Source organism: Aulonocara sp. 'chitande type north' Nkhata Bay, linkage group LG14, assembly GCF_057382095.1.
Source record: "Aulonocara sp. 'chitande type north' Nkhata Bay isolate Kocher_YH1m ecotype deep benthic linkage group LG14, A_spYH_male_GT1.1, whole genome shotgun sequence".
NCBI lineage: Eukaryota > Metazoa > Chordata > Actinopteri > Cichliformes > Cichlidae > Aulonocara > Aulonocara sp. 'chitande type north' Nkhata Bay.
In genome coordinates this window covers 23476545-23498131 of record NC_141357.1, presented here as the reverse complement: position 1 = coordinate 23498131, position 21587 = coordinate 23476545, and the positions used below count along the sequence as shown (strand labels likewise).

Genomic DNA, 21587 nt, shown 5'->3' with positions numbered 1-21587 from the left:
CAAGAGAGAGAGAGAACGCTACTAGTCAGCGGCCTGCTGATCCCCTGGCCGTGACAATCATAAGATCTTATAACATAAAACAGTTGCGAAGTTGGAGTAGTTATTGTTAATATCAGGCTCAGTGAGCTCCTCTAAGCAGTTTTCTCTAAGGCCATAGTGAAATCTATGTTTGAACTGCACTCTGGATCTATTTACTGTATATCTGACAGTCAGAATAACTTAAGTCAAATCCATTCTTCGTTCCCATGTGCAAAAAATATAGCTAAATTCAGCCAACGTACCAAAATTACTGACTGAACTTAATGTTGTGGCCTCACTGGTTGCAAACGATTATGCTTTCATTAACCATAATGAATTATATATCTTTTCAAAACCAGGATATTTGCTGCTCAAGCCAGGAAAAAGAGGTCCTTTACTCTGTCAAGACAGGATTTGGATGCTGTGGTCACCTCTATTACAACACCAGCCTGTGCTCATGCTGTGCGGAGAGGCTGAGAAGAATCCATGAACCAGGAAAGGATCAGAGAAACATGATGCATGGTCTGTTGTGTCTGCTTAAATGTCCTCTCACAAAGTTAAACTTCATTTTGTGTCATTTTGACTTCATAGCACAGTTGAGGTAATGCGTTTGACCAATAATATGCCTGTAATGTTCTTTTTTTAGGATCCAGACTTCTATCTTTGAATAATCTAAACACAAGTGATCTCTGCAAAGAAAGTAAGATATCATCTATAATTTTCAATATTGGAACAAATGTTGTTCTTAAAATTTTTTATGGGTTTTTAATGTAATGTACTTGTGTATCTCTTTATTTAGTGTACATTGGGACTGTGGAAAGTGTGTCTGTGAAGAGCGTTGTGTTCAGGAATGTGCTATGGGTTCATGGGAAATATTCCAACGTGACAGCTCTGCCTTTGCATCACATCTTGGACATAGATGATCACTGCAAATCACCTAAACTGTTTCTTGGGAAGACCTACATCTTTAACAACGTTAATATTTTCACTGATTTCAACCATGACTCTGTTCTTCAGTCGCTCCATTTCATTTTTTATAAATGTTCATCTTAGATCACCACTGTCTGATCTATGTATGGTCAGTTATTAGCTATTCCCTTGTTTTTGTCTTAGAACAAGTACTTAATTTTTATTTACTCAGTGCTGGTTTTCTTACTCTAAAATAGTGCTACACTAAGAGTAATGCATAGGGGTTTTTTATCCTCAGAAGAATGTACTGTTAAAGTACTCATTACAGGGATGTTCTCTTACATGGTCTATTAACAATATAACACTGAACCTTAGAAATGCCCATTAATTTGTAAAACTCTACCCTAAAAGGAAAGACCATTGAAGCTTAACATTTGGGCACTTTGCTGGTGTAAGCATAAAATCAAAGAACCAGCCATATTTCTATCACACATTTTATTTTTACATTAGTTATTGTTGTGCAAGCACACATGAAAATGTTTTAAAATGTGATCTTTTTAATCTTTTTGTTACCTAAATAATTGAAGAACATGTAACTCAATTGAATTAATTCATTAACTGAAATATGTTTACTCAATAATGCATTATAGAAAAAATTAACTTGATTAGGGATTGCATTACTTTTCAACTGTTTAAATTTAAAAAATCCAGAATTAGTTATTAGTGATATTACTTACAAGTTGCTATCAGTAATGCATTAAATGTTCAACGCTCATTTCCATCCAAACCATGTTGCTCTGTTTTTGAACGCATCCCAAAATGTGTGCTCGGTAATTACTACTGTTACACAGCTAATTAGTGCACAGTGTTGTTAACTTATACATGCAGTAATGCAATATGACCATTATCTTTCAAAGTCTTAAAAAGCTAAAGTAGTAACTAGGATATCCAAGCTAGTGTTGGTTTGAAATTAACAGTAGCTAACACCTTAGCTATCAGTGTAACAGGAAGCAAGGCATGCAAGAATGTTAGCATACAGCTTAACGGTCACATAAGCTAAACTGCTATCAGCTAATATTGTTTGTCATTTGAAATTTTTGTGACTGTTATTTCTATGCCTCTTTTTTGCACTGAACTAAATTGTAAATGGCAACTATTTGCACTTTTTGAACCATACAATTGAATGTATAAATGTACTGTAAAGCATGATTTATTTGAAAGATAAAGCTTGTAACTGTCAAATGGTTAGTTGACAATACCATTATTATAAGCACCCCAGTTCTCACTGATCCCTCTAAAAATGCAATATTTCTGTTTCTTTGTAAGTACCTACTTTTAATCACCTTGACCCAAGTTATTTTTATATATGTGACTTTCGGGAAGATGTTTGGCATTTATTGTACTGTGTCTTTACTAAATTGGTAAGAACATACCTTTAAGCTACTAACAGGACAAGCTCATGATATACAGTATATATATTATATATTATATTGCATGTTTATATTTAATATTTAATAGCACCTCCTGTATTATTAAGTTTTAAATAAATAAGAAGATAAGAATAATTGAATGTGTGTGTGATTTTTTTTATTACTTTTATTATTTATTATTTTATTTATTACTTTATTACTTTTTATTACATAACAATTTATTGGACTATATATACATAACTATTACTACATTTTATATACACATTGTTTATTTGTATATTCGTAGATATTCAACAGAATTAGATAATAAATCAATACTCTGTGCTTATTTTTCTTACTTTACTTTACGGATACCCATATGGATACCACATACCCAAAACATACTAGGGAGTGCATAATTTTTTCATTTTTTGGTTTGTTTGTTTTTTTGCTCTTTTTAAAATTCTTTATAAAACACAATGTCATCGGATTTGATTTAAGGTCCAGATTTTTCCTTGGGATTTAATGTTGCAGTCACATGCTGCTGTTCAACCATTTAGAAACATCTCATTATATTTAATACATTACACTGGGTTATATGTTGTAGATGTACATCTTGTGGCTCGAGCATGCTCCCCTCCAGCTACAGGACTTTACAGGACTACCTGGAGACCTTCACTCTGTCTGTCCTTTTCTACTCTAAGTGGTGTGTAGTGAATGTGACAGTGACCAAAACCACCTGAGTTCTTCCTAACCGGAAACCCTGGTAGACGAATGAAGAACAGGCTCTGATCAGAACTCGAAACACAGCCTTCAGGCTGGGGGACAGTTCTCTGGAGAGCACTGCCAGAGCCAACCCGAGGAGGGGCATCAAACAAGCCAAGGAGACCTCCAGGAGAAGGATTAAGGGCTTCCAGACAGACAACCACCGCCAAGTGTAGAGAGGCAGTCAAGCCCTCACCAACTTCAAAGGCCAGAGCCCCCCAACCCCCGACAGCAGCCTTTCTCGTGAAAACCAGGACCAAGACAGGTGACGCCTTTGCACCATGCCCACCACCGGTTTGACCTGCTGCCCTTCGGTCTGTGCCTAGGGTCAATCAGGTCCCACACCTCTAGACTCACTCCAATATCCTACTCGTGTTGTAGTTTTATAAACATCTCTCACTACCTAGCCTTGTTTACCAGTTTGCTTGGTTTTTGACAGCCGTGTACTTAACTTGTCTGTGTCCTCCTTTCTCCAGAGAGTCTGAAGGAAAGGTCAGCCTCATTCTTACCTTCTTTTTCTCCACTCTGTCACATCCTTTTAGACTCCGATTGAAACCTCTATTCCACAGGTGTCAAACTCCAGGCCTCAAGGGCCCCTGTCCTGCAGGTTTTATATGTGTCCTTGATCCAACGCAGGGGATTTAAATGGCTAAATTACCTCCCCAACATGTCTTGAAGTTCTCCAGAAACCTGGTAATGAACTAATCATTTGATTCAGGTGTGTTCACCCAGGGTGTTATCTAAAACCTGCAGGACACCGCCCTCGAGGCCTGGAGTTCGACACCCCTGCTCTATTCTGTCAAAAGAGAGGGGAGCTGTTGATTCCTGTTTAACACTTAACTGAAGCATATATATCTGATATTCTAGCCCCCATAAACTCTTTACAGACACTTAGCAGAGAATTCACCTTTTTACCATTGAAGACATACCTGTTGACAGACCAGGGTTTTTTAAAGCCTGTGGGCAACACTCAGCCTCTTAACCCTTTCACTCTGGTCCGCGTGCAGTCACTGTAAACAATAAAAGATAACTGAAAACTATTTCATGCTATGCAGGGTGTGATGCTTTTATTTTGAAGTTTTGACTTTTATTTATGTATGGATGCATGCAAGTGAATCCTTCAAAGTTATGTCGTGTTTGTCACTGAAGAAACAACAGTAGCTTTGAGCTCACATCAGTTTCCTGTTACAATCACTTCATGACATAATGCATGCAGGATTTGTGACCGAGCACAACTTTATAACAAGCATTACTCATTCGCAGATGCAAACAGTGAGAGGTTTCATAAACATTCAAGCACACAGAATGAAACTGCTAACATGACATGATGACAAGACAAGACTGGCAAAAACACTGTAAGACGATTCATGTGAAAATGCCTTACTGCTGATTTCCACCAGCTTGACATTTACTGACATTTGTGACCCTTTGGAAAAAATTATAGCCAACCCCTGTTCTAAATGATGCAGGCTACTGTATATTTTACATGACACAAAAACAAGACTGGCAAAAACACTGTTTGTAAGATAATTCATGTGAAAATGCCTAACTGCTGATTTCCACTAGCTCAACATTTATTTAAAAAACACAGATGTGTCTTTATATGAAACCTGCATATATAATACAAAAATGTTACAGCACCCTTTAAAAATCTGGGAACAATTTAAAATAAAGTTAATATTTAAAAACTTAATCATGTACTTTAGAAATCAGAATATAAGACTGACTTTTTTGGCTTCATCACACAACCACATAATACATAACATGAAAGCGATATGCTTATCCTTTCTTTTCGATTATTCTTGTCACATTGGAAGGTATGCAAGTGAACAGTATTTGAAAGTGATGTCTTTAAGAAACAGGGAAAAAATACAGCAAAGTGCTGACAGTGGACTACAGAGATGGATCTGGGCCTCCAGTTGATCATATACTGTACACCAAAGCCCCATCAGAAACGATATCAGTGGAAGGGTGTCGATTTATGTTTGCACTATGTTAAACAGACCGTTGCATCTATTTCCCATTTTGCTGGCAAAATATGAAGAAGCGTGGGAGGCTTGTGACCTTTGCTGAGAATGATGTATGGAGTCATTTTTGAAACAATAAACAACCTCTCCCTATCTTCTGATCTTGTGTGTTTTTTCTAACAATGACTATGTGGAAGGGAATTTAAAATGCTCAAAGTCGAGGAAACACGTTGCAGCTGGCACTCAATCAGCCTTTACATGTGATTCTTTCCCGTTAAGCCCACAATTCCCACTGGAATATGGTGCAAATAAAAATGTACTGTGCACAACAGGGAAAACACCACTAACAGCATACTGGCAGCTTTAAGGGACACACCAAAAATACCTGACATGCCACTGAAGTGAGAGAATACTTTTTTTAGTATTTGGAGGTGGCCTCATGTTCACATTTACAAAACACAGAAGCGGTTTCTTTTACAGAAAGAAAAGGGGAAAAATATTAAAGTGGAAGCACAGAGAGTTTAGAGAAAAGCAAAAACTAGTAGAACACATATTGTCCAGTTTATAAGTGTGTTTATGACAACTGGAAGACAGCAGGTTCATTCGGTATTTTTGTGGCTCACAACGGGGAGTGAAGGTGGATCACTGAGATGCACAGATGTAAGATACAGTTAAAGCCACTTATAGACTCAGAAGCAAGTGTTACCAACATATTATCAACTGGAGAAACTGTTCTCTAAGTAGTGAGGATGTGGACTGATAAAATAATGTACAAATATTACTTGTTTTATTGCTGTTGCTTATTACCTCAAATTGCTGTAAAGCATTCATGGAAGGAAATCAGTCTCCACCCTTTACACATGACAATGAAGAAAGGTATGCCGCCTGGAACCTTTAAGATGGCACTCAGGAACACCATTGGGGGAAAACAAGGGCGAGACAAACTTGTCTCGGTGTGATGAAACCCTGTGAATGTGTCGAATCTTTCCAGTGAATTACTTCGCCAAGTCTGCTGGTATTGCTCATGTACAGCAGCCCTCCTGTGTGTGGGCTACATACTAGAGATGGCACGATACCACTTTTTTATGTCCGATACCGATATCATAAATTTGGATATCTGCCGATACCGATATGAATCCGATATAGTGTTTTTTAATCGACAAAACTGTTTTTTTAAATATCTTGCTGCATTTTGTATAAGTTCATACTCAAGTTTAAAACAACAACTACACTAAAGCTATTCTGTTATACCTGTATGCAAAAAAAAAATTTCATAGTTCAGCAATACTGATCAATCTAATAAACTCAAACCTACACCATCCTCCCTATTCTGGTATTTTAAAGAGTACTTAGCGTAAATATTAAGCAACCTAACTAATAGGGTTCCAACTCCCAGCAACAACAAAAATAAATAAATAAAAAATAGGGAACCACCCCTCACGCTCCACCTCATGATGCTTAATCGACGTAATCAACCTTAATTTGATGCAGTGTGAAAAAAAATGCACAGAAATCAATTCTTTTTCAAGAAATATTAAATAGATTCAACATCTTTCTTCAACAAAATTGCAGACTGCACAGATGGTACCTTCCCAAAGGAAAAAGTACTATAGCTTACTAGGGTATTTATATTAGACTTAATAGTCACTATATACAGTAATTGACTTCTATTCATTTTACATCAAATTAAAACTTTGGGTGTCAGATAATTATTTATTAAAAGCTAGACATTTTAAATGAGAATAAGAAAGAAAAGTATGTCTTTGTGCCCCCTTTTCCCTGTTAATGCCCTATCGGCCCCCCTGGCTAAACTTTGCTAGATCCGCCCCTGCACAGTTACCAGCCGTCAGCTACGTAGAAAAGGATCCTGGTGTAGAAAGTAGTGATGGGATTTCCGGCTCTTTTTAGAGATTCGGCTCTTTCGGTTCGGCTCACTAAAAAGAGCCGGCTCTTTCGGCTCCGAACCGGCTCTTCAGGTTGTTTTGTTGCTTTAATTAATTTATTATTAACAATAATATAAAATTATGCACAAAAGGAATTACTAACATAAAAACAAGTGGTTTTATTTATATATGTTTATATATAAATATATGCGGTGGCCCCTAGAGACAAAACACGTACAAACTCCAAAACACATTTCTAGCATGAACTGAACTTCCAAAGCCGAGCTACTAGATCACTTAAATTACACAATTGAAAGCATGTGTGTATTGTTTGTGTATTTATACACAGGCACTCATATATATATTCAAATAATTTAAAAAAAAGTTCATTTATCTGTTATTACCACACACCAAATCCGGTCGTTGGTACTTGCTGGCTTGTGTAGCCACAAGATAACAAAGGCTCAACACTGCGCCCAGCATCCTGGAGCACTTCTGTTGTCTTTTGTACGTGTTTTGAGTTTTTATGTGCTACTGAGTTTTTACGTGCTTCGGAGTTTGTACGTGTTTTTACGTGTTTTGGAGTTTTTACGTGTTTTGGAGTTTGTACGTGTTTTTACGTGTTTTGGAGTTTGTACATGCTTCAGAGTTCGTACGTGATTTGAAGTTTGTATGTGCTTTGTCTCTAGGGGCCACCGTAAATATACTTTTATTTATTCACTCCACATAAAATGTAATAAATAAATCATATAATACAAAAATCAACTATTCACATTTCAAGTTTTAACTATTTAAATTTTCAGCTTTTTCCTTTCACAAATTTAAAGTGAAAAGAACACAAAACACTGCAAACCACAACACAATTAAATATAAATTATAATATGAAAACTAAAAGAACATGCATATTCTCTGTCATATGGACCTGCATGAATAAACTTTCTCAATCCTTTATCATCTGCAACTGAAAATAGTTGTGGATGATTACTATACCTTTCTAATGTTGTTGTCCCTGCCTCTCTTTCTCTCTCTCTGGCTCTGTTCCTGTGCTACTGAGTGTAACTACCGCCCCTCCCCCCTCTGCCCAGCATAAAGCACAAGGCTCGCGTGCAGAGTGAAGCGGAAAAAAAGTGCGAGAGAGAGGCTGAGAGAAAGAAAGAAAAAAAGAAAACCCACGTGACGGCTCGCGATAAGGAGCCGGCTCGCGTCGTTCACGTCAAAGAGCCGGCTCTAAGAGCCATTTCGTTCGCGAACGACCCATCACTAGTAGAAAGTAATATTAAATAAATTCTAACAACAGCTTATCAAGCTTAAACGTGCTGCTGTTGTTCAGCCGCTGGTTTCCTCTTTCTGGTGCAAAGTGGGCCAAAAACAAACAAGAGAGACGGACTCCCGACAGAAAAGCCGATCAGCTGATCATTAAGCAGTTTCATGATTGAAATAGCAGCAAGAAGAGGCAGTCGCTTGTTAAGCTTAAGGCAGGAATGCTTTACAAACATTCAGAGATGGACTTACACACTTGCTTTACTTCTCTCGGGAATAACTTTGTCGGAGATGAAATGTTGCTAGCGAAGCTCCAAATGCTATCCAGACCACAGGTCCCTCATGCCACAGCCGCTCTATCACGTGATGCATACTGTTCCGACGTGCTAACGTTCTAAGGTGAGTTACAGCGTGTTGCAAGTTTTGTGAGGTGCTTTCGTGATAATTAATAGATCGGATTACATTTTTTATTTTTCTCCGATATCCGATCCAGTAATTTAGGTCAGTATCGGACCGATACCGATACGTAATATCGGATCGGTCCATCTCTACTATATACCAGTGAAAATGTAAACATAATGGTCCTAAATTGATAGCACCCACAAAGTTATACTAATGTGGTAAACTTTAGAGAGGGGGTCAGGAAATGAACCTATCCGGTTGTTCAGTCTGATGTCACTAGCCGTGTCTGGACCTAAACTCCACTGCAGGTCCATATATCAAACGATCACTATGGCATTACTAAGAGTTGAAAAACTGTCTAAAGTCTTTCATCTTTAATAAAATGATCAGCGTTCTGCTCTACCAGGTGTAACAATTGAGTTTAACATCCAGGCATCCATGAAAACGGAATTTATGACATTTAATGGAGTTAGAAGTTAGCAGGAAGTTAGCTCGCTAGCTTCTATCTAAATACAATATAGCATGTCCTGGTTTTGATTTTGGAAACAAATTAAAACGTACAGCTCTGTTATCACTTCCAGCATAAATGAAGACAGAAAACTAAACAGCAGTGACGTTTGTAGGGTTACTGAAGTTGGGCTAGCTGGTATATAATGATGTGCTACGTGACCGCTAGCAACACAGCTATGTTAGCATAATATAAACAAGCTAACTTTTTTTCCACTCGATAAAAGTTAACGTGAGTGTTCTCGGTGGTCAGGAACAAATGTAATCACATGGCAGGATGCTGTAAAAGGACCAAACTTCAGCCAGGAGAACAACTGAGATAATCCATCCACAATACGAGGTTAGTCATTCATATACTGCTTCATGGGCTGGGCTGTAGTTACATCCTAAGGTTTTAAAAACTGAGCTTAAATAAATGATTAGCGGTAATAAAAGCCGAGGGAGGTCAACAGTGATCACTGACTGTTTTAGGAGCTTTTTGAGATTAAATAGAAGAAAATACATAACATTAAACATGTTAACAACACAAAAGCCATATTAAACGCAGACTACTTTAGGCCCGGAAGTAGGATTCGTCGTGTCATCACTGAACAACCGGATTGACAAACATTTCCGTAAGATATGTTTTTCCATTCCATTTATAGACTTCCTATAAATGGAATGGCAGTGGTATCTCCCAGTGTGTACAAAATCTTAATGCCACTGGGGAAGTTCAGAGATGTGCAACTCCCACAGCAATTTTTCTTTTATAACAACTTCCCTTTTTACTGAATGCAATGACTTCATGGTGTAATACATCTGGGATTTTGGGGGGCGAAGGACAAATTTTATACAGGACACAACTGTTTTTATAAGCCTTAACCAGGAGTATTAAATATGACTCATTTTGGCTCCCGCATCAATGATCCGTTGCCACTCCTTCCTTCCTTCCTTCCTCCTGTCCGTTGCATTGTGCCAGTTTTTTTTTCTTGATTAACTCGGAGATGGAGATGTGGGTGGAATTTATGGCCTTTGTTTGGTGGTGTTTGCTGTCCTAAAGAAAAATGTATTTTATGGAGTAATTAAATATTGCTATCATAAAAAGACATGAATATAAGTGATAGAGGTGTTTAGGGAGGCTCTGCATGTTCGATTTGGCAGATGTTTCCTGCCAGTAAAAAGGTTCTCTGTTCAAACCTTGTAATTGGATGATGCTTTTAGGTTCTTGTGCAAGATCCTTTCAACTACTCAGGTTTTCTCCCACACAGTATTAGCACAAGACTATGTGAACTGGACAGGCAACTAACTCTGATAGGGGGGATTTGGCTCAAGTTACTTTGCTATTCCATAAAAAATAAAAAACATAATTAAACAGTGAGTGCATTCATACTGTCACTTATGTGAAACTATTCTTGCACTCACACACACTACAGCTACAAAACAAGTTATAAACAAAAATGTGCAGCAAAACTCATTAAAGTTACATTTTAAAGCGCACTGGAAGAGTCAGTCCTGTGATTAAAAACCCCATACACCGGACAACAAATTTAAAGGTAGATATCAGTAGAGTTCAGTAAATGTAGTTCAGTTTTCTTACCTATCTGCTTGAGGTGAAAATGAGGGAGGATGGAGAGCGCTGGAGGAGGATGAGAAAGATATAAGGGAAAACATACATGCACAAATGTTATATACTTTTGAAAGAGATAGTTGTGATTTTTAAATGGACACTAACTTATAACGCATGCTATGTATGTGGCCAGCCTTTAGCCACACAAATATAAAATGTTATTAGGCAGAACACTGATGTCCATCTTAGCCACTGTATTCAAGATTGCAAGACAACAAGGCGGCTTTCACAAACGTTGTCAGCTCCTATGTCTTTTTAATATATTCATTCTAAGTTTATGGGAACACATCAAGTTGTTGGAAATGTAATTGCACACTAATTAAGGTATATTTATGAGTACAGCATTCTTTTTATTTCTATTAAATGACTTCAGGTACTTACTTTACCTTTAACTCCTTTCTGATATTTATTGTGAATTTGTTATTATATGGCATATATTCTATATAAGATAAACAAGACCAATGTATTTACTGCTCCAGTATTTACTATGACATCAACATCATAGAATGGTTGACCCATTCAGAAATACATCACTTCTGTTTTTCCCAGAATTTATAATGGTAAATATAGCGCTTTACTAGTCCCTAAGGACCCCAAAGCGCTTTACATATCCAGTCATCCACCCATTCACACACACTGGTGATGGCAAGCTACATTGTAGCCACAGCCACCCTGGGGCGCACTGACAGAGGCGAGGCTGCCGGACACTAGCGCCACCGGGCCCTCTGACCACCACCAGTAGGCAACAGGTGAAGTGTCTTGCCCAAGGACACAACGACCGAGACTGTCCAAGCCGGGGCTCGAACCGGCAACCTTCCGATTACAAGGCGAACGCCCAACTCTTGAGCCACGATCGCCAAGTCTGCTGGTATTGCTCAGCTAATGAGTTCATTGCTTGGGTAAGACCATGGGGAAATTACACAGGATGGGTGTTGCATGAGCAGGTAGCAAGTACTATTTTAAAGCTTTCAAAGTTTATTTTCTAACTTCTTTTTTTCTTTCTTTTTCTTTATTATAATTTATATTATTATATTATTTGCCTATTCATCTCTTTCTCACAAATATTTTTTTGTATTTAGGGTTTTTCCATCTAAAATATTTGTGTTTAATATTAATGTATTTATTTTTTTAAACTTTCATGAAGAAAAAGAAAGGATGACCAGTACTTTGGTCAACACAAAAACTGGAATGGGTCAAACTGACCCTTAACACAATTAGAAGGTGTATTATGTGTAGTGTATTATGACAGATGTTTAAATGTCACTGAGGCAAAAGGATATGAAGTCACAGACAAAGGTTAAAAGCTTCCTTCTTCGGTCAGAGTAAAATCCAGCCATAAATTAGTCAAAAATAAACAAAAGGAAGGACAAGGAAGGCAACTTCCTCTGGTACTGAGCAGAGCAATCTTGTCATAGTTCAAGGAAACACTTGGGAGCTTGGGAGCATTTCTTTTGTGTGTGTGTGTGTGTGTGTGTGTGTGTGTGTGTGTGTGTGTGTGTGTGTGTGAGTAGAGTCTGGCTAGTACACTGTCAAATCTTATTACATTATTATACAATATTACAGACCAGAAATACATACAGACAAAGTCATAAGCACGCTAAATCATTTCACAGTGGTTGCAACATAGTCTTCTCTGAGAGAGAGCACTCAGTACAGTGGGCTTAGAAATAGCACCATGGGGGTGCCACTTTTTCAGGGTGCTGAACTCTAGCCAGCGAACACTGAAGTGGATGTGTGATAATATGCTAAACTACATGCTAATAAAACTGTCTTTCTGACTCTAAATCACTGGTAATTAGGGCTGGGCGATATGACCCAAAATTCATATCTCGATATTTTTTAGCTGGATGGCGATATAAGATATATATCTCGATATATTTTTTTAAAGTCATAAAGTAAGAACAAAAAGAGAGTTCTTAGTCAAAGCTGTGTCCCAGATGTCACACAGGCACTTTTATTAACATAGAGCAGATGTACATAAAATTTACTCAAAAATAAATTATGAGCATTTATTAAATAATAATGCTCCATAAATAAAAGAAAACAATGTTGTTTTTGTGCATAACAAAAAGCTCACAATTGTGCAGTCAAAATGTAAACTAAAAGACGCTGAGCACAATAACAAAGACAGATTTCACAGCTGCTCTGTTCCCAACTTGTACTGCGTGACTGACAGCCTGGAGTTTGAAATCCGCTTCGCAACCACGTCTCTTAACAGGTGCCATTTATGGTCCTTATACACAGTAAGGTAATATTACGTTGAAGCACAGTACGTATCACTCCGCGAGGCTCAGCCGTAATCCTCCGACAATCCATCAAGCGGTGCAGCTCCGTAGCTTATCAAAGTCGTACTAAAGCATTTTTTGACAGATTGCTGAGCGCCGTGTTTCACATAAAATCGGTTCGCGGCCATCAAGCACAACCAGAATTCATACATAAGGCGCGCTGTCAACTTTTGAGAAAATGAAAGGATTTTAGTCCGTGCAGCCCCTCTGGGCTGCATGGCGTTAGCGTGGTTAGCTCGTTAGCGTGGTTAGCTAGCTAACACGTTGACGTCGTCCAGCCCCACACACGGGGCGATGCGCAGTAACTCGTTAACGGAGATTTGCCTTGTCCATCTTGTCGCTTCCTGCAGGTGAAGCGATGGGGGAGGAGGGGGAGTTGTGTTCAGTGAAGGAGAGGCGAGGCCGAGTAACGTTGCGTAAAGACGAAAGTGGACGAAAGAGAGGCAAACTTGTGGCTCCACAAGTATAATTATAACGTAACATAGACTATATCGATATAAAGGATATTGTCACATCTTATATCTCGTATAAAAATATATCGATATTTTTTAAAAAACTCGATATATCGCCCAGCTCTACTGGTAATGGTTTTTATTGGAGGTGAAACTCTGCATAAACAGCATTTACAAACAGTTTCCATTTCAGGCCACAGCATGTGCTCCTGGTGTTTTTGGCAAATGCCTTTGTGATGAAGCTAAAGTCAAAACTATATGCTATAGAATCAGAGACATATGCCAACCAGGGAATAGAGAACTGCTCGTGACTGTTTAGCATTGCTCCTTCACAGCATGAAAGTTCTGGATTTCTACCTAGGTTCTACCTAAGGTTGCATGGTTTTCCTTGCATTGTCTCGCTCAGTCCAAAGATATGTATGTTAGATTAAATTCTGATTCCAAATTGCCCATAGGTGTATGTGAAAGGTAAATAGAGAGTGAAAGTATATGGAATAACTCAGTTGGTGAATAATCTGTGAAATGTTTATTGCTTTGAGTTTTCAGTTAGTCCATATACAATGCAGTCCATATACCTTTAAAGCAGGTGTCAAACATAAGGCCTGGGGTCCAGAGTCAGCACAGCAAAGACTCCAATCCATCTTTGGAAAATATGAATGACGGCATAAATTTAGACTTTTTAACTGTTTTTTCCTTCAGATTTACAGCCTGCCCTACTGATAAAGAACTCCCCACAAGAATTCATGCTACAAAAACATAACTAGTAATAGATAAACATTTAAATAATGCTTATCCTGTTATTTTTCACCAGTTGCCTTAGAGTTTAACTTGCTTCCGATTTTTATCCTCTCATATCTATTTCCTTATGTATGTATGACTAATGACGCTATGCTTACAATTATGGGTAAAAAGCTGCTTTCATCCGGTCGTTAAGTGATGACGTGACGAATCCTACTTGCGGGCCTAAAGTAGTCTGCGTTTAGTCAAGTCAAGGCTGACCAAAGTGCTGTACAATAAAATACAAATATAAAATAGAATAAAACACAAGTACATAAAACACCTCACTGATAGTTAAACCTTGCTAAAAGCCAATGAGAAGAGGTGAGTTTTAAGAGCAGTTTTAAAAGTTACTAGGCTTGTGGAGAATCTGATGTGAGGAGGTAAACTGTTCCACAGTCTGGGTGCAGCCACAGCAAAAGCCCTCTCTCCCCTAGTCTTTAATCTGTACCTGGGAACATCTAAAAGCATCAGGTCTGCTGACCTCAAAGATCTCCTGGGGCGGTAAATGCTAAGAAGCTCTGCCAGGTAAGGAGGTGCAGTACCGTTAAGAACCTTAAAAACCAGCAGTAAAATTTTAAAATCAATCCTAAAAGCAACTGGGAGCCAGTGGAGAGAGCAGAGGACCGGAGTGATGTGGTCTCTCTTTTTGGAGTTTAATATGGCTTTTGTGTTGTTAACATGTTTAATGTTATGTATTTTCTTCTATTTAATCTCAAAAAGCTCCTAAAACAGTCAGTGATCACTGTTGACCTCCCTCGGCTTTTATTACCGCTAATCATTTATTTAAGCTCAGTTTTTAAAACCTTAGGATGTAACTACAGCCCAGCCCATGAAGCAGTATATGAATGACTAACCTCGTATTGTGGATGGATTATCTCAGTTGTTCTCCTGGCTGAAGTTTGGTCCTTTTACAGCATCCTGCCATGTGATTACATTTGTTCCTGACCACCGAGAACACTCACGTTAACTTTTATCGAGTGGAAAAAAAGTTAGCTTGTTTATATTATGCTAACATAGCTGTGTCGCTAGCGGTCACGTAGCACATCATTATATACCAGCTAGCCCAACTTCAGTAACCCTACAAACGTCACTGCTGTTTAGTTTTCTGTCTTCATTTATGCTGGAAGTGATAACAGAGCTGTACGTTTTAATTTGTTTCCAAAATCAAAACCAGGACATGCTATATTGTATTTAGATAGAAGCTAGCGAGCTAACTTCCTGCTAACTTCTAACTCCATTAAATGTCATAAATTCCGTTTTCATGGATGCCTGGATGTTAAACTCAATTGTTACACCCGGTATATGGACCTGCAGCGGAGTTTAGGCCCAGACACGGCTAGTGACGTCAGACTTAACGACCGGATTGAGGGAGGCTCTGCATGTTTGATTTGGCAGATGTTAATACCAAGCCACCCTTCCTAACACAAAACCAAAGGAACTCTCAGGGATTGTATGTGTGCCTGGAAAATGACCCCAATGCTGTTCCAGTAAACGAATAATTATATGACGGTAAAGCAGAATGAGTCAAAGCACACCTGCCACAACTTGAATCCCAATTTCATCCCTGGGCTTCTTCTAAGATTAACAATCAATCACTGAAGTATATGCTACCCAAGGTTAGCCATGTCACAGTTCAGTGACCAAAAAGTAAGTTTCCCCTAACCACGGAAATCCACATTTCTGCTGCTGTTTATAGATCTTCTCACTAGTTCCTGGCTTATAGAAATTTAAAATGTCTTCTGACTTCCAGGAAGTTGATTCTGTTTATCTGGACAAATTATTATCAGTGGGAGAAACATTTAGTCACTCATCTTCACTCAGCTGACTTCCTCAATCTCACCTCAGCCTTATAACCATTATAAAATGACCAAAATTAGCACCACTGAGCATGAGAACCATTAGGAGATTTTCAGAAACCACAAGCCGCAGGCATATAAAGGTAGGCCTTTATACCCAGAGAAGAATCAAGCAGGCTTTTGTAGTGTTCAAATTTTTCAGAAGGGAGTACAGGAAAAAGTATCTATCATTTAAAAATATTTAATTTTCTTCAGCAGTTGAAATTACTAGTTACAGTGTTGGACCTTTCTGTGAGTTCAGGCCATACAGTTTTTATACTGCGAGAATACCAAATGATGTCTGTCTTCTTCCAGAACTTATCCTGATGTCTCCATTCGACCTCCTCTTCGCCCACATCCGCTCCTCGTCGACCTCCTATCTGCACCTGCATCACAAAGACACACACGAAAACACTTCAAACTTCTGCAGCCAATGCTTAAGCGCAGTAATATCTGACTCTCCAGACTTGATTTTAGCTCCATTGTAACTGAAATTTTATAGCGGGCATCCATCAGAACACATATCGCATTCCAATTCAGTTTTCTTTATTTCATTAAAACTTTAAATAATGAAGCCCTTCTGTAAAAGTGAATTTATTCTAACAGTAGCCCACTGTTGGAAAGAAAGCACATTTGGCTTCTTTCATGCTCCACTTAGTTGCACATCAGTGGACAGGGTCTTTGAGAGAAAGAGTTTCTGCTAAAGCTGCTTTGACAAGCTACACCTCACAAATTCATTTGGAATTAACTTATCCAAGTAGTTTTATTGCCTAAAAAGGGAGCAAAAGTAAAATTCTCCTAAATTACTCATGCTAACATTCCACAAAATAAATAACACTTCAATGTACAGCATAATCTCTCAACAGCCAGTACAGACTCTCATGCTAATAGTTGAAGAGAGTTTAAGTTGTATGAGTGTGTTTTTAAACAGCATTCTATCTATTCCAGACATACTCACAGTCTGCCAGATGACTAGATAATAAACTATTGCATTTCAGCTATACCAGGGGACAAACCAGACACAGTTATAATGGATGAAGGCTTATTCTAAATTATGTAAATGATAAAATGATTCTGAAAGTGGTCCAGTGTTAAAAAAAAAAACCTCTCTATGAATGCGCACACACCATAGGGTCAACAGCAGTCATCTCTACACAACTCTCCTCAGAGTTCCAGTTTACTGGTATTGAGACCTAATAAACAGTCTAAATACTTTGGTAGGAATTTAAATGGGCAGCCTAAACCACATGCAACTAAATGAAAACAGTTCTGAACTAGCGGATCAAAATTCCTCAGTGGTTCAAAGTTCAAACAGTACTTTGCAGATACTGAGTGTTTGTTTGACCCCAAATCATATTGCTAGCCATAAAGAATTCACTGATGATAGAGATTTTATCTTTTTTCAACAGATTAAATTAAACCTCGTGCACTTAATGTAAAATGCAAAATCTATAATTGTTCTGTAACAGTGACTAGTACTTACAATACTCATGGTCCTGAGTTTTCAACTCAATGTGTAGTTCTTTTTTAATTTTGTTATCTTCGAATGATTTGTAAGGGCTCTTTATGGCTTTGTGTGCTCAGATCTTAGCTTCAGTTCCGGATGACTTGAAGTTTATTTAATTAAATTCCTTTTGTGGTCCCATTCTTCTTAGTTTAATTAGTCAAGTTAAAAAATATTTTCCTGTTCTGGTCAGTTGTGGTTGAGCCAAGCGTCTAGTCTGCATCTTAGTCTATTTCCTGTTTTATTTTGACAGCTTGTGTCCTGTGTTCAGTTTTGCTTCTTCCTGTGTCATTATGTCTTTTCATCCCAGCTATGTTACCCGTGTGTTTCCACTTCCCTCGTCATACCGTTTCCCTTTCGTCATTGGTGGGTACGTTCCATGATCCACCTTTCCTTTGTTAAAGTGTTTAGTGTTTTGTCATGGTCCCTGTGTATCTCAGGCCGGCCCCACGAGGCTACATTTATTTATTGTAATACTGCTCTCCCTCATGCCTGGGCAGATCTCACTGCGGGCCTCCACCTTTGGCCCACGCACCAAAGGTGCGTCTCGCTTTCGTTCACTTCCATCTCAGCTGTGTTGTCTGCATTTGGGTCCTCACTTAAAACATATGATCTGCCGCCAGTAATCATGACACAGCTGGGAAAAGTTGGTTTAGTCATTTTTGTTCAAAGCACATCATGTAAGCCAGCGGTCCCCAACCCCCAGGCCATGGACCAGTACTGGAAGGGATAACAGGACTAATTACTGCCGTCAGCTGATCCCATGTGTAAATAATGCAGCTTTCCATTTGTCCAAAAAAAACCCAAAAAAAAACCAAGCAAAACAAAAAGGGTTACTTTCTTTTGTTTGACATATTCTCATGATGAAAAATAACTGTAGTAACTGTAAGAAAATAACTGTTTCCTAACAGTCATGTTTATGTGCGATAAACACCCACTCAGTAGACATAATTCAGCTCCACACTCATTAGTTGTGATTTCCTGCCTGAGGAAACCATTGCTGAGACAGCACACATTTCCTGAAGTTGTGATCAAGAACCGCTAAGAGGTCTCCAGAAACCACAGACCATTGGATGTAGGCCATCGACTTTGCTCAAAGCCTGCTGGCAGAACTGATCTGCAAAGTCTGCCAGCAGAGTCATTTAGGGCCAAATGACAATTAAATTCTCTAAATTCTCTATTCTCTCTCATTACAATTTTAATGAATAAAGTCGTACTGTAAAAGGGATTTTGTTCTAAAATTACCTCACTGTTGAATAAATACATCATTTTTGCCATTATTCACTATCATGCAGACCAATGGAAAAGGTCTTTGAGAGACACAAAGGTGAGGTGGTAAAGTTGTTGTCTGGTGACAAGCTACTCCTCAGCTACACGCCAGGATACATCCCAAATAGACCTATCCAAGTAGTTTTAGTGACTAAATGATGTAGAACAATGTAAAAACAAAAAACAAAAAAAAAAACGTAGACTAACAGAACGGCACACAAAAAACAATACAGCAAGAGTAAAATTCTCATAAAAACCCACATTATCAACAGCATTACTAATTCTGCCATATGCAACTAATTCATCGACAGACAGGCCAGACTCTGTCATGCTGATATATGGGGCCAGCTTAATGCAATACAAAATGTCCTCATCAGATACCTCGCATCTCATGACACGCCACAGTTCATTATTACTGTGTAAGGCACTGGGCCTGCTGGTATCTCACAGTTTACTACACAGCAGCCATCACTACAATTTCCTTCACAGAGTAGCTCTGGGGAAAATGTCAATCAAATTAGGAGGTATCCACAAGCAAGGAAATTCCATAATTCCAGTTGTTGTTGTTTTGAATTACGTCTGTTCTCTATTATTATTTTAACATTTAAAAAAAACCCATACTGTCTGTTTGTTAGCCACTAGTCATCCACTTCAAGACTGGGTATACATGTTTAACTTCTCATTATCACCAAAACAGAAATAACTAATCAGGCCATCACAGCAACTCAGCCCATGCACAAGTGGTCAAGACCCATAGTATACCACTCCTCTCAGGTAAGAAAAGGAATCTGAGCCTATAATTCACTTACCTAAATTGGACAGTAAAAGATTACAGAAACATTGCCTGGGCTTGTTTTTTCCCCCCACAGATGTGTGGGTGTTTTTTCTCTCTGTTTTCTAAATGCTTATAACTGTCAATCACCCATTAACACCCAGATGGAGGCATGGGAAACAATACCGGGTTTAGTTTCTTTCCCAAATACTAAACTGGTGAACAACCCACTCTACCTTCCGAGTTAGAGCCAGGGGATGTGCAGTGGATGTGCCCCACACCTTATAGGTGCCGGACACCCAGAGAAGAGGAGATATGAAAAGGATTTGTTTTGAATACAAATAAATATTTAAAGTTCTAAATGCTATCTTTATTTACCACAACCCCCAATCACCAGACATCAAGACCTATATCTGTTTTATGATCAAAGTAAAAAGAAACTCAAGGCTCATAATTTGTTTTGATTTCTCATTTCCCAAAAGAAATGAGATGACAAACATTGCTTAGATAGCAGGCATATTCACAAAATTGCGAGTGAGAACTACCAAGAAGTCTCCAGACACTATAAGCCGTGGGAGGTAGGCCATGAATGGTCAGAGATGCTTATGATGAAGTCCTACTGTATAAAGCGAATTTACTCTAACAGTATCCCACTGTTGGAAAGAAAACACATTTCTGCCTTCTTCCATGCTCCACTTCCTTACACATCAGTGGACAGGGTTTTCACCAGATCCTCCCAAATTCATTTGAATTAACCTATCCAAGTAGTTTTGTCTAAAAAATGAGGGATGAGTAAAATTCTCCTCAATTACTCATGCCAACATTTTTTGACAAATACCCAGACCAGACTCTCACGGTAATAGCTGGAGACACTTTAGGTCGTGTGGGTGTGTTTTTAAACAGGATTCTATCCATTCCAGACATATTGAACTATGCCGTTTCAACTGTACCAGGAAACAGACCAGACAGTTTACTAAACACATTCACTAAAAATCTAACTTGAAAAGATTTAATGAGCCATTAAGACACCGACACAGCTAAAACATGAACATAACCATGCTGCAAGGATGCTGATTGGTCTGAACCAAAAGCACACAGCTGGACCCCTGAAAAAATGGATCACCCTCTGATTACAGCCTCACAAATCTCACAAGAATGTTTCTGTCTGCCATAGTAAGGGCTTCAGCACCCAACAATCTGATTTTTGTACAGCTACTTTTCATTTCATTTTAGTCACAGGCCACAACTAACAACAACTAATGGTTGATGGATGCATTGCTGTGACATATTTTTCTATTGGTGTGAAACTACTGTTGTGTTGGAATCTATCATATATGTGGGATGCTTATAATTAGATTTTTATGGTTGTTGTTTTTTCCAGGGAGCTTTGTTGTTAACTGAGCTGTCAGTTCAAGATCATCCTCACTGAAGATCTCCCAGTTAATTTACCTCCATTATGTCAAACACCTAAATATTTATAGATGAGGGAGTGGTGCTATTCTCCTTTGATGAGTCAGTGTAGTTAAGAAAAGGGTAAATAACCAAATCCCTGCTACTCTAATAACAAGAAGACCAGTGGTTGTATTTTGATGTGATATTGTTAGGGTAACACAGGGTGTCACACAATCTGGCATCTATAACTGGGTATAAAATACAAAAAAAAAAAAGGCTGAGTGTTAGGATTGGTAGTGTTGGTTGCAGATGATTGCTTTCTTTTATCCATTAGTTCTTGGAACTTAATCTTTCATGTCTAAAACTTCACGAAGAGATGAATACTGAGTCACTCTCAGTGTTGTGACAGGCTAGCTTTAGCTGGTGGGTAGGCAATCCTAGAGCAATGTTTCCCTCTGCTGGAGTATTTGTAAATCACATTAAAATGTTCCTCACTGATGTTCACATAGAAATTACACTATATCCTTCTGAGAAGCGAGGAAAAAATAATCTTCCCATTAAACCTTTTTTGG

General features: G+C 38.4%; 1 protein-coding gene across 2 annotated transcripts in view; it reads left to right on the top strand.

Moving 5' to 3' along the window:
• The window catches only part of LOC147314594 (uncharacterized), a 29943-nt gene extending 26772 nt beyond the window's left edge, over positions 1–3171 (top strand). For both annotated transcript variants that reach the window (XM_086261656.1, XM_086261657.1), the window contains 3 exons: positions 378–540; positions 665–718; positions 818–3171. In XM_086261656.1, coding sequence (XP_086117782.1) covers positions 378–540; positions 665–718; positions 818–1071 — 471 coding nt within the window. In that variant the 3' untranslated portion in view covers positions 1072–3171. The remainder of the gene's footprint in view (positions 1–377; positions 541–664; positions 719–817) is intronic.
• The last annotated feature ends 18416 nt before the right edge of the window (positions 3172–21587 follow it).